This window comes from Mustela lutreola, chromosome 9 (assembly GCF_030435805.1).
Source record: "Mustela lutreola isolate mMusLut2 chromosome 9, mMusLut2.pri, whole genome shotgun sequence".
Lineage (NCBI taxonomy): Eukaryota > Metazoa > Chordata > Mammalia > Carnivora > Mustelidae > Mustela > Mustela lutreola.
Window position 1 is genome coordinate 85,888,489 of NC_081298.1, and position 27,326 is coordinate 85,915,814.

Here is a 27,326-nt window from a genome sequence, read left to right on the forward strand (position 1 = left end):
TTGTTCATGCTTTTGTTATCATCTTTAAAAGCCATTGCCAAGCCCAAATTCACAAAGATTTACTCCTCTTTTCTGTTAACAGTTTTATAGTTTTAATGGCTAATATTTAGGTTGATAATCCTTTTTGTGTTAATTTTTATATATGGTGTTTTTGTACTCTTACCTTTCCTAGTGCACTAATAAAATCATTATGAATCCTGGATATCTCTCCAAAGAGTGTTCAAAGACCTCAGCAATTCACAGTGGAATAGATTAAACTCTTTGGGCTGGATTGCCATTGTAGTTATAAACAATATATTCTAGAAGGAGTAATAAGTTGTATCAATGCTTCCTTTGTTTGTAATTTGTCATAGATAATTTACAAAATGACCCCAGTTACTGATGATTACTCTCCCCTTTAGAGCTCAGTATAAACAATTGAATTAGGAATTGGTACATTTAGGAACGATATCTTCCATGTTCCTAACAGATACCATTATGCCTTCATGGGAATTGTCACTATAAACTTTCAATTGTCACTATAAACTTTCAATTTTTAGCCAATCAGAAAATTAAAGTTAGCTAAATACAATCAGAAGTATCCCAAACTTAATGAATGTAAACTGGTAGAGACACTGTGGAAAATAGTTTGGAGTTTCCTCAAATAATTAAAAATAGGAAAGCCCTATGATCCAGTTATTCCAGTAACTGGGTATTTATCCGAAGAAAATGAAAACACTAGTTCAAAAGGATATATGCACTCCTATGTTCATTGCAGCATTGGTTGCAATAGCCAAGATATGGAAGCAACTTAAGAGTCTATTGATAAATGAATGGATAAGGAAGATGTGTACACACACAGACACACACACACACACACACACACATATATCATGTAGCCATAGAAGGATATATAACCCACCCAAAGAAGGATGAGATCATGCCATTTGGGACAACATGGATGGACCTAGAAAGTACAATGCTAAGTGAAATAACTCATATTGCAATCAAAACAAAAACGAAAACAATGAGTAAACAAACAAAAAGCAGAATCAGACCTAAAAATAAAGAAGACAAACTGATGGTTGCTAGAACAGGGGGAATAGGGTATGGGAAAAATGGGTGAAGGGGGTAGGAGATACAGGCTTCCAGTTATCTAATAAGTAAGTCACGGGAATAAAAGGCACACCATAAGGAAAATATAAACAATAACGGCCCCAACTGGAGGTTGACTTGACACTGAAGCAGAGAACAGAATACTCCATATAGAATATGAAAATGAGAAGGGAGTCCAATGTGAGCCCCAACCAGAGGATGAAGGGTAAAATACCTAACAGGACCATGAAATTCAGTTCTAAATCTGAATAAAGCAATTCAAGCACATAAAAAGTACCAGTGAAAACTTCTTTTTATGATATAAAAAGAATTCTTTTTATGATATAAAATATCTTCTTTTTATGATATAAAATACATACAGAAGACATTTCTAGAATGTTTTGTGAAAGAAGACTCTTCATTCACTCCCCATATGAAGGGTGTCCACAGGCAAAATGGATCCAGGTTCAGAACACATTAGATATACTAGGAGTGGATTTATTCTAGGGAGAATTTTCATTTTTATCAATATGATTTGTAAAGTTATAGATGAAAAGCCTTTAGATAGAGAACATTTTAAAGAGCACATAACTATAGTTATGCAATTTTAATCATTTTTATAAAAAAACATAAAACATTAAAGGAAAAAATTTTTAAAGATTTTATTTATTTATTTATTTATTTTATTTATTTCGAGTGCACAAGAGCATGAACTGAGGCATAGGCAAAGAGATAGGGAGAGAGAGAATCTCAAGCAGACTTCCATGCTAAGCCCAGAGCAAGATGCGGGCTCAGTCTCACAACCCTGAGATCATGACCTGAGCTGAAATCAAGAGTCAGATGCTTAACTGACTGAACCACCCAGGTATCCCCATTGAGGGAGAATTTTATTGTTTTAAAAGATTTTATTTATTTATTTGACACACAGAGAGAGAGAGAATGCACAGCAAGGGGTAGCAGCAAAGGGAGAAGCAGGCTCCCTGTTGAGCACGGAGCCCAGCTCCATGCTGGGCTTGATTCCAGGACTCTGGGATCATGACCTGAGCCCAAGGCAGATGCTTAACTAACTAGGCCACCCAGACGCCCCTAAATAATTGTTTCTAACCAATGCAGAATGTGAGCTCCACAAGGGCAAGGGTGTTGTCTGTTGATGTGCTACATTCCTAATTCTTAGCACAGGGCTTTTGGCTTAGTAGTTATTCACAAGATATGTGTTAATACATGAATGGATTTTTTACTAAAAATAGCATCAAAGAAAATTAAAATAATAAAACTATTATTCAGAGGTATACTTCCTGTAGCAAAGCGAGGTACAAGTTCCATTGTTGCCTTAAAGCTCGCAAAATCAGCTGAAAATTAATAATTAATTAAGAGAAAGCAGAATGAACTATTGGCAAAATTATTTGGCCAAAGAATATTCCTGGGCATTTCAAGTATCCATAGTACACAATGATGATGAGCAGTTACTCTCATCATCCACTTTCCAGCATGACATATGAAGAAGGACTCAACAAGTTATTTATTACAAACAAGAAACTTCAGGATTTGGGTGATCATTTTGTGAACTGTGGCATAAAGCTGGAGAAGAGGCATGTTTAGAGTAGCTCTGAGTAGCTAGGAAGTATGTTATTACAAGAATAAAAGAAGTTCAGCAGTCACCAATAGGCTTCCTATTTTTGCTTTGGTCATTTGAGGATAGAGTGAATATTCTAAAGATGATCAAGTTATGACCTCTAAATATATACTTTTTAGCATGCGTTGTGTGAAGAAAGATGTACAACATTCTTGTTTTCTCCACCAAAGTATAAAAGTACTTGTTATCAGGGAAGGGTGGTCACATATAAGTTTTAGAAATGAGAAATGGGACACTGATAATGCCAGATAATTATTTCTCACCAAGTATAGCTTAGCAATATGTTTAATAACTAAAATAGACTAAATTTACTTCAGGGATAAAATATAATAGTTTTAAATGTTGAAGATACCAGTATTTCTTGAGAAGACTGAACTATGGCACAAAACATAAGTCTTGCACAACAGTTAACTTTCTTTGGAGGAAAATATCAGTGATTCATTATTGGGAATACTTAAAAATAGCATCCAAAAGTTGCTACAAAATATGAAGAAATATCCAGCAGATCTCACAACGTCTTCTTTGCTAGCAGGCTGTGTTCTACTCTTTGTAGGTCCTGTCACTAACTGGGTGATTTGCTGTAAAAAGAGAGATCTGGAATGATATTGCAGCTCTCTCTGGCTCCCATGTTATTGCCCTTGCCCTGGAATTTTTATTCACCTTGCCTTGCTTAGCAGATTGCCAAACTGTGCATGAGTTCTACCCTCTGAAACCTGGGTTCAATTTCCATCTCAACTCATCTGGGACAAGCTCCTGCAAGAAGGCTGCTTCCTTTGTCCCATGCTTAGTGCCCTCTTTTGTGGGATTCTGCCTGATTTCAGCTAGCTGCTGTTTTTTTCCTCACTGTTTGAGATGGAAATACTCTGATTTAATGCCACATGGTGGGTATTCAGTGCCCTCCCAGTCTGTGAATTCCTACTGCTTTTCTTTGCCTCTCCTGTCGAACCTTATTATTTCAGATGATGTTAATTTCATTATCTTGTTCACACTAAATATAACCATCCAGGAATTATTCAGAGGAGGACATTGGCTGGTTGCTCTATCTGGTTACCTGGAATCTATTCCAATTTTTGAAAACATAGAGGAAGCAGAGATCAGTTTACTTTTTACGATTTATCAAAGACTCAGCATTTCATGGGAAATGAACAATAGACTTTGGTCAGGAATCCCTACTAACATTATAGGAGATAAATATATTGAATTAAGCAAAAACTTTATCAGAATGGGTTCCTAATTCCAACACAAACCTTTGCTGCAATAGTTCTGGTAATGATCTACTTTTTTATGATGTATAAATATCTCATAATTATACCTATCTTGACATACACAGTCTCAGTGTACAGGGACTTGACCATCCCGAGATTATCTCAAGTAATTTGAAAGGTCAGACTGAGAGGGTGGTACAGACCAGCAAGTATACTCTAGAGTCAAGAGCTGTATTTAGCTGGTCCACAATTGGATAGTGGGGCTAATGGTTTATGGATGTCACCCATTCAAATGGTTAATGTCTTTGTGGTGTTGTTGCTACATTTGGAGCATCCACATTTTGAATATCATCCATGCCTGTAATAATTCTTGAAGATTTCTGAGCCTTCTAATCATTCAACATATTTCTCCAGATTAACAATAGGAGACTGGCCTATTGAATCACTAAAGGACGCTTTCTATAGACTTGCTTCCGTCTCTATCTGAATTTCAAGGTGGTTAAGGATGCTCCTGTGTCTCCACCAACCAGGTCCAGATTAGCCTTTCCTAGATGCTATGGAACTGGGCAAAATTGGGTTTTTAGCATATAAATTAGGTTCTGAAATTAGTGTCATCTCAGATTCAATGTGCGATTGTTCATTATGGCTAACTGTGAAGATTTGTTCATGGGAAACTAGCACAGAAGCAGTTTCACAAAAGGATACTCTCTTTTTAGGTCAAAGATGGTTTTCTTTTCCTTTTTCTTTATTTATTTATGATTTGAAAGAAAGCATGTGCTCACCCAAGGAGGAGAAGGGGGGGAAGAATGTGAGCATGCGCCTGGGGGGTGGGGGGTGGGTGGGAGTCAGAGGGACAGGGGAAAAAAAGTCTTAAACAGACTCCACATTGAGCATGGAGCCCGACTTGGAGCTCGATCTTACGACCTTGAGATCATGACCTGAACTGAAACCAAGAGTCAGACACTTAATCGACTGCACCCCACAGGTGCCCCAAAAGATTGTTTTCTGATACAGCTTTTCTTTGCTTTCATTTCAACCATAGAACTTGGGTCCTATGATAGAGGGGAGGAAAAAGCTGTCTTTTAAGAGAATAAATATTAATGGCTAAGTATTTTGTTAGAATTATTATTTGAGGTTATATAGGGGGTACAAATATCAATGTAAAAAAATTCAGGTTTCCAAGAAGCATAATTTCATTTTTCTATAACTCAACTCAAATTCTCTTTTAGGCTCTGACTTCACAAGGGGTGACAGAGAATAATCATGGTCAATTTGGCAGGGACTGCATCTAAACTGAGGGGGTTTACACAGTATTAGGGTGTCAGAGGAAGGGGATAGAGTGTTTGATCTCTGCTCCTCCTCTACCACTCTGGCTCCCCCAAGATTTCTAATCTGCACCCTTCCTCAATGGCATATATTCCCACAAATTGCTGCTGAGTCAATCTTGGCCTATCAGCAAGGCCTCTAGGTCTGATGGTTTCTGCTGTCTCTGTACCCTTTTGGATGCCTAGAAATCATCATGCTGGGTTTCCAGAACCTTCATGGTACTATGTAAGTCTTCACTGTCCATTATGGTAGTTATCAGCCACATGTGCTTATTTAAATTTAAATTAATTAAGATTAAATATTAACTCCAGTTTCTCGGTTACATTTCAAGTGCTCAATAGCCCCAAGTGGCTAGAGTCTACTACATTGACAGCCAGGTATAGAATATTTTGTTCATAACAGAAAGTTCTATTGAACTGTACTCTAAAGTCTTGGCTGGACTAGACACACAGTTCAACTTTTTCTTCTCTTTAGGATCTACCCTCTTCCCTTTGGCCCTAACAAGAAAAAAGAACATTAAGTTATCTCTCTCAGCTCTCAGATCCTATAGATAGATCCTGCTCCTTCAGTTGTCCCTCTCCACGGCTGGTGCCAGAATAGAGAATTGTGCAGTAAGTCCTATTCTCAGAGACCCACCAGCATCGAGCTTCTCAATACTTTCCTCCCAACTCTTCTCCTTCCAGTTCAGGAAATCCATTTCTCTTCTTTACAGAAGGAAGTTTTACTTTTGTCTTATAGCAGTGCCATCTAACAGGAATATAATGTGAGCCATATGTATAATTAAAATTTTTCCCATAGCCACATTAAAAAAGCAAAGTAACAGGTGAAATTAATTTTAATATCTTTTATTTAACCCAACGTATCCAAAATATTATAATTTCAACACATAATCAATATAAAAATTACTTAATAAGATATATTTCATTCTGTTTTTACATGTTAAGTCTTTGAAATTAGTGTGTATTTTATACTTACAGCACATTTCAGTTTGAACTAGCCATATTGAACTCTAGTGTTCAGTAGTCACCTGTGGCTAGAGGTTATCCTACTGAACAGTGTAGGTCTCTACAAGGATCCATTTCATTACTCCCTAAAGGGCTAGGATTTTGAACTAAAAAACCAGGGGGAAATTCCCTGTTTCTCTGCATTCTGTTATATTCCTTTCCTGAAATGATGAGCAAAGACCAGCCTACATGAGGATGGGTGAGATGCTGAGAGTGTCTTAGGGTGGGGTCTAGGAGGAGAAAGGCCAATAGGATAAAAAGAAGTACCTGGAAAAACAGCTGCTACAGAGACCATCACTTAATATTTTGGAAGTATTAGCTTGTCACAGTGAGTTTTTTTTTTTTTTTTTAAGATTTTATTTATTTATTTGACAGAGAGAGATCACAAGTGCTGAGCAGAGAGCCTGATGCAGGACTTGATCCCAGCACCCTGAGATCATGACCTGAGCCGAAGGCAGTGGCTTAACCCACTGAGCCACCCAGGCGCCCCATCACAGTGAGTTTTTTTTGTTTGTTTGTTTTTGGTTTTTGGTTTTTTTGAACATAAGACTTGATGTAGGATCGTCAGGAGTAAGTTTGTTTACTATGGGCTTGAAAGAAATAATTTCAGGATGCCTGCGTGGCTCAGTCATTTAAGTGCCCAACTCTTGATTCTGGCTCAGGTTGTGATCTTAGGGTGGTGAGAAAAAGCCCTCGTTGGACTCTGTGCTGCACATGGAGACTGCTTGAGATTCTCTCTCTCCCTCTCCCACTGCCCCTCCCCACAAACTGTATCTCTCTTTCTCTCAAATAAATAAATAAATAAATAAATCTTAAAAAGAAAAAAGAAATAATTTCATTAGCAGTTAAAAATTGCAGTAGTGTTGTATACAGTCTAACTGCTATGGTAGCTGGAAAATAATGTGAAAGCCTGCAGTGCTATTATTGGGAATAAATCTTAGTACTAGGACTAAGGCACAGATAAGTTCTATTAGTAGTTAAATCCTGCAATAATACCTCTGACAATTTTTACTGCAAAACTGTAAAACCTAAATATAAAAATTCTATAACCAGGAATGATCATAATTCAAGTCTTTGGTTGCATTTCATAGACTAGAATCTCCATTTTGGAGGTTTCTGAAACAGTGACTAGCAAAGCTGTTTCATGGAAAATAAGATCTATATTTTCAAAATTGTCATGGCAAGGAGGATTGGAAGTTTTGAGATGGCATTTTTCACTCGTTTCTTCATATTTCATCTTCACTATAAGCTTGATGATATTTAAAGCCAAAATTGAAATTATTTTAAATGTTAAATCTTCTGTTAAATAAAAAACCTATAAATTTTCACATTCAACACCTGGGTCAAATGAATAGTACAATCAAAGTAACACACACCCATGAGCCTATTACACACAGATTAAGCCTGGGATGGAAAGAAGTGAAAAATCAAGACCTGAGAAAATAAGGGACTAGAAAAGGGTTTGGGGTGCAGTTTCCCTTGGAAGTGGGGGAAGGGTCAGAAGGATATATACACTGGTAGGTAGAGAGTATGGGGAGGCCTTATGGAAAATGTAACTTCCAGCATGCCAGAAGATCTCAGCTAATACATTGTGTGAAAGGTGGTCATGAAGACTGAGAGTAAGTGAATTCTTAGTAATTATTATAAAATCTTAAGTCCACTTAACTTATTGGTTTTCCACTCTTGACAATTACGAGAGAAGAGTTACAGAGTCAACGAGAGAAGAATAATGTTATATGCACTCTTTCTTTAGTCCTAAGGTAGTTACATTCAGTAGCAACAAAGTATTGTCCAAGTATTCTTGAAGGTCTGGTTGTTTTTTCCTTGACCGTTTATGAAACAAACACAGTGATGTACGTTATTAATTACCATTTATTGACTGTTTACGATGTATTAAGTTCTTTGCCTACACATCTGCCATCTTAACATCCTAGAAAGTCAGGCATGGTTATTTGTTTGACAGAATAAGAAGCTGAGACTTACAGAGGTTAAGTAATTTGTGTTATTTTCTTGTATGGGTGCTGAACATCTGTTTCTGAAAACTCTTTTGAGAACAGGGATTATATCTTTAATGTACTGTTAATAGTATTTATATGATTAATACTAAGTGGTTTTCAATAATTTTCAACTAAGCAGATGAAAAAGATCTTAAGATAGTATATATGGAAGATTCTTCAATACATTTAGTTAGCAGACAGATTATTTTTAAAAAAAGTTGAGAGAAGAAGTAGCTGTTTGGTGGAGCCTCCAGGAGCCAGCCTTTGAACCTGAGCTCAGCAGCAGAACAATGTCAAATCTGGTCTTAACTACTTCATTTAAAATAAAAACTAGGGACATGTGAATGGCTCAGTTGGTTAAGCCGCTGCTTTCCCCTCAGGTTCTGATCCCAGGGTCCTGGATCAAGTCCCACATCGAGCTCCTTGCTTGGTGGGGAGCCTGCTTCTCTCTTTGCCTCTGCCTGCTTGTGCTCTCTCTCTCTTTCTCTGACAAATAAAATCTTTAAAAATTAATAAAAATAAAAACTATATATTTATTTTAAAGGGAGTGAGCAAAGGGAGAGGGCACCAAGCCAACTCCCTGCTGAGTGGAGAGCTGGACATGGGGCTTGATCCCAGACCTGAGATCATGACCTGAGCTGAAATCAGGAGTTGGATGCTTACTCAACTGAGCCACCCAGGTGCCCCATTAATTACTTCATTTTGAACCTCGGCCTTTTCTTAGCTACCTGTGCAGCTAGAATGAAAGAGTTTACATCCAAGAAAAATATTTCCCCTAAAAAGAAAAACTGTTTTATACGAAACTATCAGTCTCTTGAGAAAATTCTCTAGGGGTTCTATACACTCCTTGTTCTTCTTCTTATTCCTCCTCCAAAAAAAATATGTATTTAAAACTGATTGTTTTTTTATTTTTTAAGATATATTTATTTAGAGAGAGTGCATTTGGGGGGCAGGTGTTGGGGGAGGACTAGAGGGAGAGGGAGAGAGATAATCAGATTCCCTGCTGAGCACAGAGCCAGATGTGGGGCTGGATTGCACCACTTTGAGAGCATGACCTGAGCTGAAACCGAGTTGGATGCTTAACTGGGCGCCACCCAGGCGGCCCCAAACTAATTGCTTTTAAGACAGTTTCTTTACAATAAAGTCTCTCTCTCTCTCTCTCTTTCTTTTTTAAGGATGAGAAAGAGTATTATATGAAACTAAGCTGACCACATAAGAAAGTTTGAAAAGTTCTGAAGAACAATAAATAAGATGCAAAACCCCTCATCATCATGCGAATTGTTCCTGAAGGGCAACTTAGATTAAAATAGTTTATGACCATTTCTATAAATTAGTCATTTAAAAAAACTCCATACACTTAAAGTCTGTTAATGATGCAGACTATATCACCATATGAGATCATAATGGGTGTAAGTTGTAGTGACTTAGTAAACCACTCAGGAAGGACACTTGAGAACTCTTAAGATGTACAGAAAATAATAATCAATATGAATATTATGGTTATCTTAATATTTAAAAATTAAGACTGTACAAAATAAGTGATATCTATGTCCTTTTCTGTAAAATGCACATTGTGTTCTTGGGGTATTTTTTGATCACTTTATTAAAAATGGAAATAGAATTAGATATTGGATTCCAGCTTTCTGTCTTCCCATCTCTCCTGATTCTCCAATCTCTCTCTCTCCTTTCTCTTGCTCATGTGTCTATAGATGGGATCAGCTCTCACTCACCACTGCCCTCCTGTCCTTCAAAGAATCCTTCCCTAGACCCTGATAACTTTCCAGTTACTTTGTCCATTCACTCTGTTCTCCATCCTTAGCAAGATTAACATTGGCCCTTAATTGTTTCCGTGGCCCAACCTGCTTGTTTTCTTTTCATGTTAGCTACCTTCTCATTTTTTCAAACTGTATGCTGATTGCTTATAGGGTGCTCTACTTCTCTGACTATTCCTCCTCAGTCTCTTTTCCAGTTTACTTCGCTTATTCCTTAAATGTTGGGACCGCCACCCCCCCCCCCCATCATTCTTTGCTCTCTTTACACTAAGAGGTCAGTGAACCACCTAAAACTGAAAGCAGATTTTTGCGTTTTATGATAGGATAAAATTCTCTCCTTGGGTTAGTGTCTATAGCTTTCATCATATTCTCAAAAGGATCCTTGGCTTTTTTTTAACAATGTTAAGTGTCGGGGCGCCTGGGTGGCTCAGTGGGTTGAGCCTCTGCCTTCGGCTCGGGTCATGATCTCAGGGTCCTGGGATCAAGCCCCACATCGGGCTCTCTGCTCAGCGGGGAGCCTGCTTCCCCCTCTCTCTCTGCCTGCCTCTCTCTCTGTCAAATGAATAGATAAAATCTTAAAAAAAAAAAAAAAAAAAAAAAAGCAATGTTAAGTGTCCCTGCCCTCACAGTCTCCTTAGGTTATTTCATCTTCCTCTTTGCCTAGAATCATCCTTTTTATATGCTGGCCACTCCCGAATCATTTACAGGGGGAAAAGAGCAAAGCAAGAAAAATAAACAAATGCTGAAGAATCAGAACAAAAAGAAATTGCACCATGAGCAGTTCGTTTCTAGCTCAGCTAATTGTATCCCATTGAGGACCAGTAGACTGAACGCTAGGTGGGTTGTCAGGGTCATTACTTCAGTTTGTATGGGAAAAAACCCCAGGAGAAACCGGGTGAAACCAAGGCTGCGTGCGCAAACACCCTGGTTGCTAGTGGCGCAGGAATAGGCGCACCCAGCTCCTCGGGTGGGGATAGGAGAGTACAGGAGAGAAAACCACAGCAGCCACGCTATCCACAGCTGCACGGAAGCCAGCCCCCGCTCTACTTTCAGACTCCAGCCAGAAAACCCGCCCCGCACCCAGCGCGCCTTTGACCGACATCCACCTTAAGCAACCATCGTCCCGTTCACTATAAACACTCCTTACTCCTCCCGCCTATCTTTTCCCTCTTCAAGCCAATCAGAAGAGTGGGCGGGATCGTCCCTGCTGGGTTCCTTTTTTTTTTTTTTCCAAAAGGGTAGACTGTGCGCCGCGTTCCGGCTGAGGGAAAAACACCTCCAGAGCTAAGGGGTGGAGCCTATGTTATGGGCACCCAGGTCGGCCAATGAGATGCCCCCACCGCTGAAAGGCCCGGCCGCCGAGATGGGCGGGGCACGCGCGGTGCCGAGCCAATGGCGGCGGGGCGGACGGAGGTTCAGCCGCCTTGGGTAGGGTTAGTGTGAGAGGTGCGGCGGGGGAGGTAATGATGATGGTGGCGGAGGAGGAAGGCGGGGGAGGGGGTGGTGGGCACTGAGCGGCGGCTCTGTCAGGGTTTTGTAGGGTGGGGGACGGTCGCGGGGCGACTCCGTCCGGGAGGGGGCGGGCGTGAGGCGCGCCGTCCGCCTGAGGGGCTGCAGACCCCGGCTCCCGCGAGCGCCGCGGCTGGCTCGGCTGTTCCATGTGGCTCCGGCGGGGATGGAGGACTTGGTGGCGGCGGCGGCGGCTGCTGCTGCGGCGGCGACGGAGGAGCGGCGCTGAGGAGGGAACCGGGCCAGACTGAGCCCGACAGCGGGATTAGAGGTGTGAGGAGGGGGCGGGAGTGGACGTGCCGCGGGGTCGGGTCTTGGGGACAGGGCTGGGGTCTTCTGGCATCGCCTGGGTGACAGGGACCGCAGGCGAGCCACCGCCTGCCACCGCTGTGGGGCAGGGGTCTGGGCTCTGTGCATGAGGAAAGGAGGCTCCGGCGGACGGTTCCCTTCGAAAGGGGGAGGGAGGCACCCCACCCCGCACGGTGCACTTGCCCCGCTGGTCACTGCTTCACGCCCAGGCAGGAGTTTCCATTTCCCTCCGGCTGGCAGCGAAGGCGGGGAGCCCGAGTGGCCTGGAGCCGGGACCTTGCCCTCCCTTTGCCTTGAGATTTCCCTCCACTCCTCTTTCCCCATCCATTTCCCCCTCCGACTGAACAACAGCATTCCTCCTCGCTCCTTAATTTGTTCCAAGCACATATTCTAGGACTGGAGGCTATTATTTATCAGCTGAAAAACAAAGTTTATTTTGAAATGTTCCACTCCTCCCTCTGACTGGCAGTGGACATTAAACAGCATCCCTAGACTTTCCCGCTCTGCTCGCCTTTCTGTGATGCTAGGAGGGGGAGGTAGGGCCCCGACTTGGCGTTTCTCGATTGTTGTTGATGCTGATTACCTAATGTGTTGCTCCACGTCTTCGGTGTGAATTGTAATTTCTTCCTTGATGTCTTGCACCCTTGATGTTACTGGCTTTTGAGGTTGGTGTTTTGTTTCATTGTTTGAAAAACATGCGGAGAACTGAGGTCTGTTGCAGTGTTATCTAACATGGGTGGGTAGTCACTCCTCGTGCTTCCCTCATATTTTTCTCTCTTTGTTTTGCTTTTCAGTCCTCCAGATTACACATCATATAGTCCCCGAGGTGGAATGGTGATGTCTCCATGAGGGAACCTCCTCTCATTCATCCTGTCATGTGTATCATACTGTTCTTGACTGGGCCATTCATCTAAGATGGGATTTACCCTATGAAACAGGGTGAAGACTTATGGACCCCAAACATCATTTCAAGTTGTAGTTGAGTTTTTTAAAGTACAGACATACATGCAAAGCTCCTTTGCTTTGGGCCCTCTGCTTTGTTAAAGCTGCTGTATTGCTAACCCAGAATTGCTCCAGTGACTGACCATCATGGCTTCAGTTTGGAAGAGACTGCAGCGTGTGGGAAAACATGCATCCAAGTTCCAGTTTGTGGCCTCCTACCAGGAGTTGATGGTTGAGTGTACCAAGAAATGGTAAGACATGTCTGGGGGTAGAGTTTACTATGGCCTAAACTCACTGTGGCCTAAAGTCAGCTGACAGCTGACACACCTTTCTGTAGTGCATGAGTGTGTACAGGCTGGGCAGGGAACAGATTACTCTAACAAGTATTGTGGTATGCACTCTTGCTGCTGGTATCATCCCTGTGGGTTTTAATTACTGCACTTCAGTATGGCTCAAAGGAGTGTAACTCTGAGAGCTTACTAAGTACAGTAGATTTGGTCTTGAGGTCTTTCATCATTAGTGTTAGCATAACTTTGATTTTTTTTATAATTTGAAGGAGATAGAGAAAATGCTATTGAATATTGTAAACATGCGTATGTATTATTGTAACATGTATTTTAATAGAGTTATAATATAGAAATCTATATTCTTGAGGGGTGGTGATAATCTGTTTTATTTTGTTCTTGATTTTTCATTTGTCTTGGTTTAAAATAAATAATTTTTCATTATTTTAATAATGGAATGCCAGTCCATAATACAACCTTAGAAATTCTTTTGTTATATGCTTAGTCAGGCAACTGTATTTTATTTTAATTGCCTAATGGGATACATTTCTTGGCCAGACTTAAGGAAGCAATTAGTAGTTCTGGCCTACGATTTGCTTCTTTCTACTTGAGCAAAGTAAATTTAGGGCTTTCTTTTCACTGTCTTGAATGGTAAGCAAGAATTCTTATTTAGTAAGAGGAAAAGAGTTAATGTTAAGCAAATAGTCCTTTGGGTTTTGTCTTATTACAGTGTTTAAATATTATTACTGTGGAAATAAGTCCCATTTTATTGTCCACAAGGACTGTAATCTCATGTCTGTATTAGCTCTCTTTTTAACATGCTTTTTATTACATGAAAAAAATAACTTGCTCTGTTTTAGAACTCTTAAAGTATATTTGAATATTGGGAAACCAGTTTCTGAATGCTTTGCTCTTGGACTTGTTAGGAATGTTATTTTATGTGCAATTCATGAAATACATGCACTGATTACCTACTTTACACCAGGCACTGTGGCTTTAGAATTGAATATGACATAATTCCCACCCTCAAGGAGCTCACTGTCCAGGGTAATGACAGTCATGTAAATAAATTCACTTATCATGGTACAGTAATACAAATGTGTATGATGTAGGGATTTTAATCTGTCTCCATAACTTAACCGTTGGTTATCCTTGCAAACAGTTTATTTATTTCTCTATGATTTAGTTTCCATGTCTGCAAAAGAAATAATGGTACCATTTTATAGGAAGAGTTATTGTGAAGATTCAATGAGTAATTTAATCCCCAATAAATGCCATTATCACTTACTAAGTTGGCAGTGGAGGAAATAACTCTTTAAGGGTGGAGGGGAAGGTCTTGGGGTGGCTTCCTGGGATCTGAGTTGGATTCTGAAAGATTCATAGTAGTTGGCCAGAAAGCCAAGGGGGAAGAAATGAAGACTATTCTAGACTGAAGCAATAGCCTATGCAAAAAGTATGGAGGAATTAAATAACATGGGATGTGCTGGAAATTCAAGCAGTGCAGTTTGTTGATGGGGCTTAAAGTGCAGGATGGGGGCAGGGCAGTGGGATATGATGTTAGAGCAGCAGGCAGGATTCCAATCAAGGAAAGTTATGTGCTTGTACTATTATATGTGTCTTGGACTTTATTCTGTGGGTTGTAGTGAAAGGTTTTGAGCAAAAGATGCATTAGGTTTGCATTTTGGAAAAATCACTTGAATGATAGTGTGGAGTAAGGATCATAGTGAAAAGGGTGACTGGAGACAGCAATGTCTGCCTACTGTTCCAGTAGGTAAGGTGAGGGAAAAGGCTTAGACTAAGGCAGAGCACAAGAAATGGAGAGGCACACTAGGACACAAAATGGTTAGGACTTGGGGCCTCCTTTCAGTCAGGGGTCTGGAAAGGATGGGGATGAGAGAGAGGGAAAGGCCTAGATTGACCTCCCAGGTTTCTGGTTTGGAAGACTGGGTACTTACTAACCAAACTAGGAAAAGAGGAGTATCCTCATTACAAATATTTTTTAACTAGGCAGTGTACTGGGAGTATCAACTTAAAGATGGTTAAATCTGAATCTTTTTTTTTTAAGGGATATAGAACATATCAGGTGATTATCTTTAGTTACAAAATCAGTTTCTTCCCCATAGTTTGCAGTATCACTGAAATTTCTTTTCCCCTTGAGATGTAAGTTATTGTTAATATGTCTCAATGTGAAAGCAAGAATGAAAATTTAATTCGATTGTAGTTGAACAGATGGTTTGATCAATTTTAAGGATGGCCATTATGGTATACCTGTTAAATTGAGTCTTTCTGATAAAACTTTCTTTAATCTTTCTTTAAATATAGAATCTTTCTTTAAAACTAGAAGCATTTGGGTGTTCTAGAATTTTCAATTTTATAGTAATAACATGGAAGATAAATTATAAGTGTTGAGAGGATAAGAAAATAGATCTGGTATAGGGAAGAAGAAATAAACTTTAAAAAGAGAGAACAGATAGCATTCCATTGGTATTGTGTCTTTGGAGTTAACTTGTGAATATAGATTTCATTGCCTTTTAGAACCTTGCTACTTAAAATGTTTTCTGAGAAGCAGGAGCATTTCCAACACCTGGGACCACCTGTTAGAAGTGCTGACTCTCAGACCATGCCCTAGACCTACTGAGTTAGAATCTGCATTTTAGTAAGATCCCCAGTTTGCATACTAAAGCTTAAGAAGCAGTATTTTAAAATAATGTTTTCAGCTTTCCCAAGTGTCCATTCATGACTCTAGAATAAAGTATATTCAAAATACACTGACTTCTGCATGAATTTGAAACTCAGGGAATGAAGATGAAACTCAGGAGATTGAGGAAAGGCATAGTGTGTTGATGGAAGAGGGTCATGGGAATCAGGAAATGTTTTTCACGGGAGAATGTGTTCTTTCTGTCATTAAGGAGAGGAGAATGTTTCCCACGTTCTTTTGCCATGGCCATAGGGTATGAGCCTGGATATGACAGATAACTGGATGAAGGTAAGGGTTTAAGGATATTTTTTTTAGATCTAGGCCATGAGCAACCCAGTACTTTTACCTTTGATCGAAGGATGGATTCTATAGATTAGAGGCTTTGGGGCTTCTGCTTTCTCAAAGTTCTTGTCTCTGTTGCTGTGTTACGGTATTTCACCTTTGCTCTCGCTGATGGGGTGTGAGTTTCTTTAGTTAATAGAATCCACTTCCTGATTCTTACATGTTGTTGTGGTTCTAGAACATAGGTCAGGAACAAAAACCTGAATGACTTATTAATCTGAGAGAAGGACACTGTACTGCGAGGTTTTCTATTCCTTATCACTCCTTGATTGCCATGTTAAGGCTCTAGCAAATATGGAGATGACAGAGGTTTATATTTCCTACTCTTATTGTTGTCTCCAAGTCATTTAATTATTAATCACTTAATTGACAAAGCTGTTGGCAAGTAATGAGGCCACCGGAGATGAGTTTGCGGGAAAGAGACTGTGTGGTCCTTTTTCTTAGTTTGTTACCTGGTTCTTTTATCATTTGTGGGTTTTTAGATTCTGAGAAAAGTCTTCACTCTATGAACTCTCAGAGGTTATTCAGGTATTTAAGGAAACTACTTGAAAGTTGACAAGTTTTGGTTATAATTTAGGTTGCAGAGCTCATTTCTGATAGGAGCTCCCTAATTTATGAACCATTATTTATGAGTATATATTATATTGTATGTGTATAATGTGTATGTGTCTGTATCATCTGCCTATTTGAACATATTTAATCTAGTTTTTTATATTTCATCTAATTCTTAGTTTTAGCATTAAAAAAGTAAAGTAATATAAAATTTTCCCTAAAAGGCATAAATATATTTGTTTCTGATCTTTCCATGTCATATAAGAATTCCTTTTTAAAAAAAAAAACAATTATAATTTATTTTAAAAACAGGTAATACAATCACATGGCTCAATATTGTAGGGGTACCAAAAGGGTTGTGTGTGTGTGTGTGTGTGTGTGTGTGTGTATCCCTGAAAGTAACTCCTCATTTTCTCTATTATTCCACACCTCTTTGCAGACTTTGTGATTCAGGATTTGAAAAGTGAAAAACATCAACAACAATAAAACTTTCCTAGTGCTTAAGTTTGTGATGCTGGCCTGTTAACTCCTTAATATGATATTCCAGGCTCTCTCTAACTGATCCTAATTTAGGTTTCCAGTTGGACATTAGAATGTTGCATGTACTCTGAGTATTACATCAGTTTATGAAGGCCAAATTACATTCATAAGTACTTATCCAGATCCACTTCTTTGGATGGCTTAAGCAAGCATTTCTCTATTGGCCATTTAATACAATGAGATACATCATCTTTCATGTAAAGAACCTACTTTTGAAGTACATTTAAAGAATAATTGGATACAGCGTTTTTTAGGATTGTGTTTTAGGATTTTCTGGGAGGCCATTGAGTCTAGAACAAAGGGTATATGATAAAGAGGTGAGGTCTGAGAAGTAGGTAGGGGTAAGTTAATGTATGACCTTGAGGTCATGCTAAGGGCTTTTGGATTTTAAATGCATAGGAAGCAGTTGGAGAAGTTTGAGCAGGGAAGTGATATAATATGATTTACATCTCAAAAAGATTATTCTGGATAGTTTATGGAATATGAATTGTCATGAGTAAAGATGGGAGCAGGAATACTAGTTAGGAGGCTATTGCAGTAGTCCAAGTAGCAGGGAGATAGTGGTGAAGGTGGTGAGAAATGGTCAGATATATGCAGCTAACACACATATACTACCACCACATTATACTGAGATGTAACTTAAACTCTTCCATCCAGTAAAATACATCACTTTTAAGTGTATAGTTCAGTAGGTTTTGACAAAGGTATACACATATGTAACTGGAAACAAAGTTTTTGAAGTTATAGTTGGTAAGACAATGATGGATTAGATAGGTGGTAAAGTGAGAGATTGCTAAACAAGCAGGTGAATGCAGTGTTAATTGCATGGAGGGGAATACCTGGAGAAGAGAAGGTTTGTTGTGAGAGGGAAATCAAGAATTGGTTTGCTTTTCTTAAAGTTTAGGAAATCCAGATGGAGATCTTAATTAAGCAGTTAATTATAAGAGTCTCGAGGTCAGGGGAGAGAAGGGGTTGGAGTCTCTTTGTATATAGATAGAATATATATAACCATGGGGTGTTAAGTAGATTATGAAGGACTGAGCCTTGGGATACTTCAACATAATAGGGGTAGGGAAGAAGTGGAAGAGCCAGCAAAGATGACTGAAAAGCCGTAGTGTAAGGAGAAAAATTAGGAGAGTGTATTCTCCAAGGAACCAAGTGTACAATGTTTCAGGAAAGAGGTGTTTAACTGTGTCAGATACTGTTGAGAGGCTGAGCAAGATGACAGTGGATTTGGCAGGGTGGAAAGGGCTGGTGACTTTGAGAAATGGTTTCAGTGGAGAGGTGGGGATCAAAGCATGATTAGATTGGGTTAGAGGGAAGGTGGTGAATATGATCAGTATAGATACTTTTCATAGAGAATTTTGCTACAAACTAGAGAACTAGGTAGTAGCTAGAGAGGGACAAAGGGTCAATGTATATATTTCACACAGAAGAGATGGCAGCACATTGAAATGCTGATGGAAATAGTAAAGAGGTAAAAATTGATGATGTGCTGAGAGAGGAGGTAACTTCAGGAGAAAAGTCTTTGAATAAGAGGACAGGAACAGGATTTAGTACACAAGTGGAAAGGTAGAACTTAAGTGGAAGCAGGGACAATTGATTGAGGCAGATGACATGGGCAGAGAAGCAGGCTAAGTTGGTAGATTTGGTGCATGAGGGTGTGGATATTCTCTTCTCTTGGCTTCTGTTTTTTCATGGAAATAATATTAGAGGTCATCAGCCAAGGGAGAGGTGACAGAAAGAGGTGTCGAAGGATTGAGGAGAGAGGAGGTATTAAATTGTCAAAACAAGAATTGACTGGGGAAATGCAGAAGGATGAGTAGTGCTGAGGACCTTCTTAAGTTTGTGATCGTAAATTTAAAGTGAATGCAAAAAAACAAAACAAAACAAAACAAAAAACAAAACAAAACAAAAACACCAAAAAACCAAAAAAAACCCAAAACAACAACAACAACAAAAAACCCAAAAAAAAAACAAAAACAAAAAAACACAAAAAACAAACAAAAAATAAAGTGAATGCAACCAGCAAGTTTGTAAATTTTAATTCAGCTCTGTTCCTTGTTTGGGTGCAGGCATAAAAGAGGCAGAGTTGGATGTAACCAGGGATGTTTTTTCTTCAGAAGTGTATAACTGAGAGAAAGAAGGGCAGGGAAATTGAAAGTGAATGCACGGGACTGATTATAGTGATGAACCATGGAATATGAGATGGGAAAGGAGGAAAATAAGGACATGAAAGTGAGGATGGTCAATGAAAAAGTGAAGAGAACAATGATTTTGATATGTTAAAGGTGGGGTTGGTTTAAGAGTGAAAAGAGCTGGGAATAGAGGTAGGAGCCAGAGTGAGTTGTTCATTTCTGGAGGATGTGGTTAATGGTATAATGACAAGGTAAAGGTGGTGGTCTCCTTTGGATCACATTTACTTACCAGGTTAAAAAAATAAGCACATGGGGCACCTGGCTGGCTCAGTTGATAGAGTATGCGACTCTTCATCTCAGTGTTATAAGTTCCAGCTCTACTTGGGTACTTAAAAATAAAATCTTGGGGCGCCTGGGTGGCTCAGTGGGTTAAGCCGCTGCCTTCGACTCAGGTCATGATCCCAGGGTCCTGGGATCGAGTCCCGCATCGGGCTCTCTGCTTGGCAGGGAGCCTACTTTCCTCTCTCTCTCTCTCTGCCTGCCTCTCCATCTACTTGTGATTTCTCTCTGTCAAATAAATAAATAAAATCTTTTAAAAAAATTATTTAAAAAAATAATAAAATAAAATCTTAAAAAAATTAATGAAAAAATGAGCACACATCCTCAGTGTGTTTTTAATTGTGCCATATACATTAAATAGAAGTATGCCTTAATTTTTTTTAATTAAGTAGAATTTCTTCCTATATTTGAATGGGTCATCTTTTGTACTATCAGACTGTAGCTCAGCTAGTTTGGGTATAACAATGGCAATTTGCGGTTGAGATAGAATGGAGGAAAAGATTTTGGGGAGTGAAAAGGTTGGCCAAGGAATTTATAGGCTGAAGTGTGGGACAGATTATCTCTGTGGCTCTTGAAGTTGCCAAGAATAATAGGAGGAAAAATGGTGTAGATAGTCAGGTGCTAAAATCTTACTGAATGAGGGGATAGGGCAGAAAGTTTTACTTTGTAGAACTTCCTGTTACAAGTTATCTGAATCTTAAACATCTTATTCCTTGAAAGGAAATAGCCGAATTGTCTTTTCCATTTGATGAATTGTCAAAGGTAGATTTAATTTTAGTAGGTAATAAATTGATATGTTACTTTGTTAGTAATTTTATGTAGTTTTATGGAATTTTTTTTAAAACTGGAATTGTTACATGTAGTATTTTGTCTAGATTTTAAATATTTATTTCATGTGAAATTCAGCTGTACAAAAGTTCAATTATAGTCGTTTTTTTTTAAATTTTTTATTTTTTATAAACATATATTTTTATCCCCAGGGGTACAGGTCCGTGAATCGCCAGGTCCACACACCCACAGCACTCACCAAAGCACACACCCCCGGCAGTGTCTATAACCCCACCCCCCTTCTCCCAAGCCCCCTCCCCCCAACAACCCTCAGTTTGTTTTGTGAGATTAAGAGTCACTTATGGTTTGTCTCCCTTCCAATCCCATCTTGTTTCATTTATTCTTCTCCTACCCACTTAAGCCCCCATGTTGCATCACCACTTCCTCATATCAGGGAGATCATATGATAGTTGTCTTTCTCCGCTTAACTTATTTCACTAAGCATGATACGCTCTAGTTCTATCCATGTTGTCGCAAATGGCAAGATTTCATTTCTTTTGATGGCTGCATAGTATTCCATTGTGTATATGTACCACATCTTTTTTATCCATTCATCTGTTGATGGACATCTAGGTTCTTTCCATAGTTTGGCTATTGTGGACATTGCTGCTATAAACATTCGGGTGTATGTGCCCCTTCGGATCACTACATTTGTATCTTTAGGGTAAATACCCAGTAGTGCAATTGCTGGGTCATAGGGCAGTTCTATTTTCAACATTTTGAGGAACCTCCATGCTGTTTTCCAGAGTGGTTGCACCAGCTTGCATTCCCACCAACAGTGTAGGAGGGTTCCCCTAATTATAGTCGGTTTTTAAGGAAAATAGTGAAGCCCCTGAATGCTGTAATTCGATATTGTAATACTTAAATCACGATTTCCTCCACACCAGATTCAGTATGCATCTAGATTGTTGGCAGACTTTGGCCTGGTCCAAGCTGTTTCTTTTGTAAATAAAGTTTTATTGGAATTTGGCCATGTCCATTTGTTTGTAGCTGCTGTCACACTAAAATGGCAGAGTTCAATAGTTGCTACATAGACTGGGTCACTGCAGAGTTTAAGATATTTACTATTTGTCCTTTTAAGAATGTTTACTGGCCTCTGCTCTAAATCTTAGAGTTACTTGCAGCTAGTATTTGTGGAATCGAGAGTTTAGTACCTTTTTCTCTTCACTATGCCCAACCTACAGACTTTTAGTTTAATTTGTAGTCTAACTGGGTAAGAATAGAGGAGAGCCTAGGGGCACCTGGGTGGCTCAGTCTGTTCAGTATCGGACTCTTGATCTCAGGGTGTGAGTTCAAACACCCTCCCCCCACCCCCTCACCCCTGCTTGAACATGCATAGGGTGTGGAGCCTACTTAAAACAGACCTAGAGGAGAGCCCATTGTGCCTGCCTTTCAGCCCTATAGAAAGCAGCTTTTATTTATTTAAAATATTTAATTTATTTATTTGAGAGTAAGAGCATGAGTGGGAAGGAGGAGCAGAAGGAGAGAGCAGCAGATTCCCTGCTGAGCAGGGAGCTGGACGCGGATCCATCCCAAGATCACTGGGATCATGACCTGAGCTGAAGGCAGATGCTTAACTGACTGAGCCACCCAGGCACCCCAAAAAAAACTTTACAATAGCTTTAAGGAACATTTATATCTGTGTATGTACAAAAATACATATTTTCTGTCTGTGCGACCTTAGACAAATTACTTAACCTCTTAGTACTGTGTCTGTAAAATGGTGATGATAGTAACAGTGCTTCCAGCATAAAGTTGTTTTGACAATTAAATAATACCTGTAAAGTGGGTAGAATAGTGCCTGATATATAGTAAGCACTCAATAAATGTTACCCATTGTAACACTTGTAAATTATCTGATTATTTAAGTGATAAGTGATGAAGAGAACTATTTAGACAATAAGGGAGAAAAAGCAAGAACACTGAAAATGTAACTGCAACATTTAAGAGTGTTAGAAGTTTGGAGTGATCCGAGAGGTGGAAGTAAACCAGGGAGCATGCTAGCAAGAGGCACTGTGCTGAAATTAACCAAGTTTTGGCAGTACTTTGGCTTTTGGGGAAAGGGACGACATATTATTGCTTCTGGAGCTAAGTCATTCATATGGTTTTATAACTTTGTTTACTTTTTAATTACTTCAAGTAAGTAAGTTGGTTAAGGAGACTAATTGAATTCTTCCAAAATAGAATTCATTTGCTAACATTTGTGTGTGTATCCTAAGGTGACTATGTGTGATATTTATGATACATTTCTTTTTTTTTTTTTTTTAAGATTTTATTTATTTATTTGACAGAGAGAAATCACAGGTAAGCAGAGAGGCAGGCAGAGAGAGGAGGAAGCAGGCTTCCCACGGAGCAGAGAGCCCGATGCGGGGCTCGATCCCAGGACCCTGGGATCATGACCTGAGCCGAAAGCAGAGGCTTTAACCCACTGAGCCACCCAGGCGCCCCTATGATACATTTCTTTATGACAATTTTTTATAAACAATTTTTTCCTATCATGGCTTTTTTTTTTTTAATGACTCCATTTAGTACATTGTATCTTTCAGTAATGTGAAATTCCCTTTCTTTAATTTGGTATCAAATTTTGGTTTATTATTTTAAAGGTTGATTTTTTAAAAAATGAAATTTTAAGGGATTATGTGAAGAGATTCTACTCTTATAATGTAGGTTAGTTTGATGTTAGTTTTGCAACTAGATGCTCAGGGACTTTAGGCATCTTTAGAAATGTGCTATTGATGTATCAAATGTGTTTGTTCTAATTTTGTGGGAAATTTCAACAAAAGAGCCACTGAAGTAGTTTACTGCATGATATAAAAATAGTCCAATGTTCTGAAGAAAAGTTGCACAAGCTTTTTCAATTGAATGTTCAATAGGGATGTTCATATAGAATTACAACAGGATGTTCGTTTATGTTTGTCTTATTTAATCGCTGTTATAGTGGTATTTTTAGGCAGCTTTGTTAACTGGTACTTAAAGATTTTCTTTAGTAAATTTGTTCTATTAAAATATTTCTTTTTGTTATTAACCCCAGTGTTGTTATTTTAAAAGTACTTTTTAAATGAGAAAACACTTAAAAAGTTGACTTTAAAGCTCAGTTAACAGTAAAAACATTGACTTTAATCAAAGAAGTTATCACTTTAAAAGTTGATCCTCTGCCTATGTCCAAAAGAGTTTGTCCACTTAAGAATTTAAAATAACATTATGTTGACTATTTTAGGTATATAAATAGAACAGAGATAGTCTTAGAGGAGCAGAGAGTGCATGTTACTAGATACTTAGAAGGGGTTACCACTGGACACGGGACTTGGTTCTGAGTTTACTGGCAGCTGAGGCAAAAAGGGAAGCACATTGGCTCAGGTAAATTTCTTCCGGCTAAAGAAAATATCCACATTTTTTTGCAGAGACTTTTCTTAGGACTAATTCAAAGAGGACTTTTATTGTAAGGAAAGAAAAAGTTTGACATTGGATAAAGTCTCCAACTATAAAAGACTCAGACTGTGAAATTGGATAAAGTTTACCTAGTTTTCTGATCATCTTATTTGTTTATTTATTTAAGATTTTATTTTTTTATTTGAGAGATAGAGATCACAAGTAGGCAGAGAGGAAGGCAGAGAGAGAGAGAGGAAAGACCAGAGAGCCTGATCTGGGGCTCTAACCCAGGACCCTAAGATCATGACTTGAGCCTACGTCAGAGGCTTAGCCTACTGAGCCACCCAGGTGCCCCTGATCATCTAATTTAAATCAGAGGTACAACTTGGATAATTTAGAAGAATGGGTATTTAACATAAATCAAATTCTGTGCTTTCTAGTACAGAAGCAAGTAACCACATGTGGCTATTTACATCTTAAACTTAAATTACCTTAAATTAGATGAAATTAAAAATTTAGTGTTTCAGTCTCATTAGCCACACACATTACAAGTGCTCACTAGCAACATGTGGTTAGGGGCTACTCTCTTGGACAGTGCAAACATGGATCATTTCCATCATCATGAAAAGTTTTACTGGTCGGTGTTGGTTTAGTTATCTCCTCTTAGACTAGCTGATTTCAGAATCTTTGGAGTACTCTGCAGATGTACAGATTTCCTTGTCCATTAGAAAGCCTGAGCTTGTAGGTGTGGAATGGTGCTGGCAATTCTGTCATTTTAGAAGTCCCCTGATCATTTAAACTCCTTCATCAAGCCAGGTTTTCGAACTATTGCATATGATTCTTTCTCTTGTATCAGTCTGAGGTACGGCTTTGGTGGGTGCTGCATGGCAATTCCTATTAGTACTCCAGAAACATTTATTGAATTGAAAATTTGAATTCAATTTTGTTTCTTTTTTTCCAGCCATTTTTGTAATACGTGTGTATGCATATGTGTTACAAGTGAGAATAATGTAGTTTAGCTATGTCACATATAAAGCTGTCAAATTAGTATAAACATTTGAACAGGTTTATTCGTTCATTTAAAAAAGAGAGGTTTGTTCTCGTCCGTAGAAGCAAGCACTGTTGGGGGATAGTTAAAAATAAAAATACAGTAATTTTTGTTTTGTTTTGTTTTGTTTTTTAAAAGTTTTGAAACTGCTCAAGTGTTTGCACTCTTGTTATACTTCCAGGCAACATTTCTGGATCTGCGGTTTTTTTTTTTCTCTGAGGCATACCTTTTTTCTCCCTCCAGTTTTTTTGTTGCTGCTTCCTTGGTGGCATCCTTTGTTGTCTTTTGCCAAAGTCATGGTTCCCAAACTGCACTGTGGAGCCTTAAAGGCACTGGAGAGAACTCTATAGGTATGTCAAAGGATGCTTAAAAATTTTGAGGGAAATACGGCAACATCTTTTGGAAACCACACAAACTACTACCTTGAGGTAGTTCATTTTCAAAATTAGATTGCTCTATTCCTTTCATTAATAGCATATTTTTACAAAGCTGAGTTTTGGCAGTTGCTATTTTGAAGAGCAAGTACCATGTGAAAATATATATGGAACAGAGAAGGAGGAAGGCAGTGTCCCCTGAGGTTTGAGAAGTTATGCAGTGCCCAGCATAGATGCCAAGTTGTTAGGATATACATTCTTCTTAAGTTGTTTGGACCTTTAGCCTGTGGAAAAAGGTCCACAAGGTTATTGACACATTAAAGGCTTTGTAAACCCAGAAAGCTTGGGAACCTGTGTTATAGGCTTTTATGATAGCCCTTAACACTTTCCTAGCCCCTTCTGGTCCTTTGTTTCTGTTATTGCTGTGGTTATACTCCTAAAGGGAACCTTCCAGATTTCCTGTTTGTTTAGAATACTGTTTAGAGTACTGTTAATATGGTAATTTAATCTTTTAAAACTACCCTTATTTTATTTTACTAGTCTTTTTCCGATTATTCCAAAATCTTGTTATCCCACAAAACAGTTTCCTTGTTATCTTTCATTCTTTTCTCTCCCCCTCCAAAAATCATTAAATGCAATGAGTATGTAGTAATACGATATCTCAAAATAACTTAATTGAAACTGAGTTTGTTCATGCAATAAGTCAGTTTAGAAATTGAGTTTAATGGTTCAGCTATAAATTGAAGTGTGCTCTAATTTACAGAATAATCTTTTAAAAATTGGTTAATTCATTTATTTTTTAAAAACTTTTTATTAAAATTATTTTAGGTTTACAGAAGAGTTGCAAAGATAGTACAGAGAATTCCTGTATACTCTTGACCCAGCTTCCTCTGGATAAAATTAGGGTAAATAAATTTACCATGGCCATTTATCAAAACTAAGAAATTAATGTTAATGTACTACTGTTAGGCCAAACTACAGACTTATTTGGATTTCACTAGTTTTTCCACTAATAATCTTTTTTTGTTTGAGGATATAATCCAGGATACCATACGGCATTTAGTTGTCACATCTTAGCCTCTCTAATCTATGGCAGTTTATCAGCCTTTCCTTGGTTTTCATGACTTTAATAGTTTTGAAGAGTGCTGAATAGTATTTTGTAGAATGTCCCTCAAATTGGGTTTGATATTTTTCTAATGATTACCCTGGATTATGGACTTGGGGAAGATGCCACAGACGTGAAGTGCCCTCATCACATCATATCAGAGGGCACATGGTAGTAGTGTGAGATATTTTTGGTGGTGGTCATTTTGATCATGTGGTTAAGGTAGTCTGACAGATTTCTCAGTACAGGTTACTGGTTTTGCTCTTTCTTTCTTTCTTTCTTTTTTTGAGATTTTATTTATTTGTCAGAGAGAGAGAGGGCCCAGGGCACAGGCAGTGGGAGCAGCAGGCAGAGGGAGAGGGAGAAGCAGGCTCCCCGAGGAGCAGGGAATCCCATGTGGGGCTCGATCCCAGGACCCTAGGATCGTGACCTGAGCCTAAGGCAGTCACCCAATCAACTGAACCAAGCAGGTGTCCCTGTTTATTCTTTTCTATACTCAACTTGTTAGCAGCTAGTCACTAAGACCAACATACACTCATGGAGGGGGGAATTCAGTTCCATCTACTGGAGGGAGGAGTATCAAAGAATTTGTGGACCTATGTTCAAGTCACCATAGAAGTAATAAATTTTGGAGGGGAGATAACTTTAGGTTGTGTAAATATCCTGTTTTTCTTTCAAGTTTCTACCACTGATTTTAAATTCTTTAGTAGATTTTGGCTGCAGCAATTATTACTGTATTCTAATGATGATTTTCTGTTTCTTTTATTCCTCTCACATTATTTGGAATTCCATTAGGAAGATTTGACCTTTCTCATTTATTTATTCACTGAGGTTATTTGTAAATAACCTTTTGATATAGGTACCATCTTTGGTACTAAGGTTCTAACAGGAGGTATATTATTGAACCATTATTTCTATTTAAAAAAGAGTAGTGATTT

At 38.7% G+C, this 27,326-nt stretch overlaps 1 protein-coding gene across 10 annotated transcripts in view; it reads left to right on the plus strand.

The window, feature by feature from the left end:
• The window catches only part of EHBP1 (EH domain binding protein 1), a 376,969-nt gene that overhangs the window by 17,500 nt on the left and 332,143 nt on the right, over positions 1–27,326 (plus strand). For 3 of the 10 annotated variants that reach the window (XM_059187795.1, XM_059187794.1, XM_059187797.1), the window contains exons 1-2: positions 11,512–11,791; positions 12,624–13,022. In XM_059187795.1, the coding sequence (XP_059043778.1) occupies positions 12,919–13,022 (104 nt within the window). In that variant the 5' untranslated portion in view covers positions 11,512–11,791; positions 12,624–12,918. Of the gene's footprint in view, positions 1–11,357; positions 11,472–11,508; positions 11,792–12,623; positions 13,023–27,326 lie in introns of those variants that run through there. The other 7 variants (XM_059187791.1, XM_059187789.1, XM_059187790.1 and 4 more) reach the window with 7 other exon arrangements.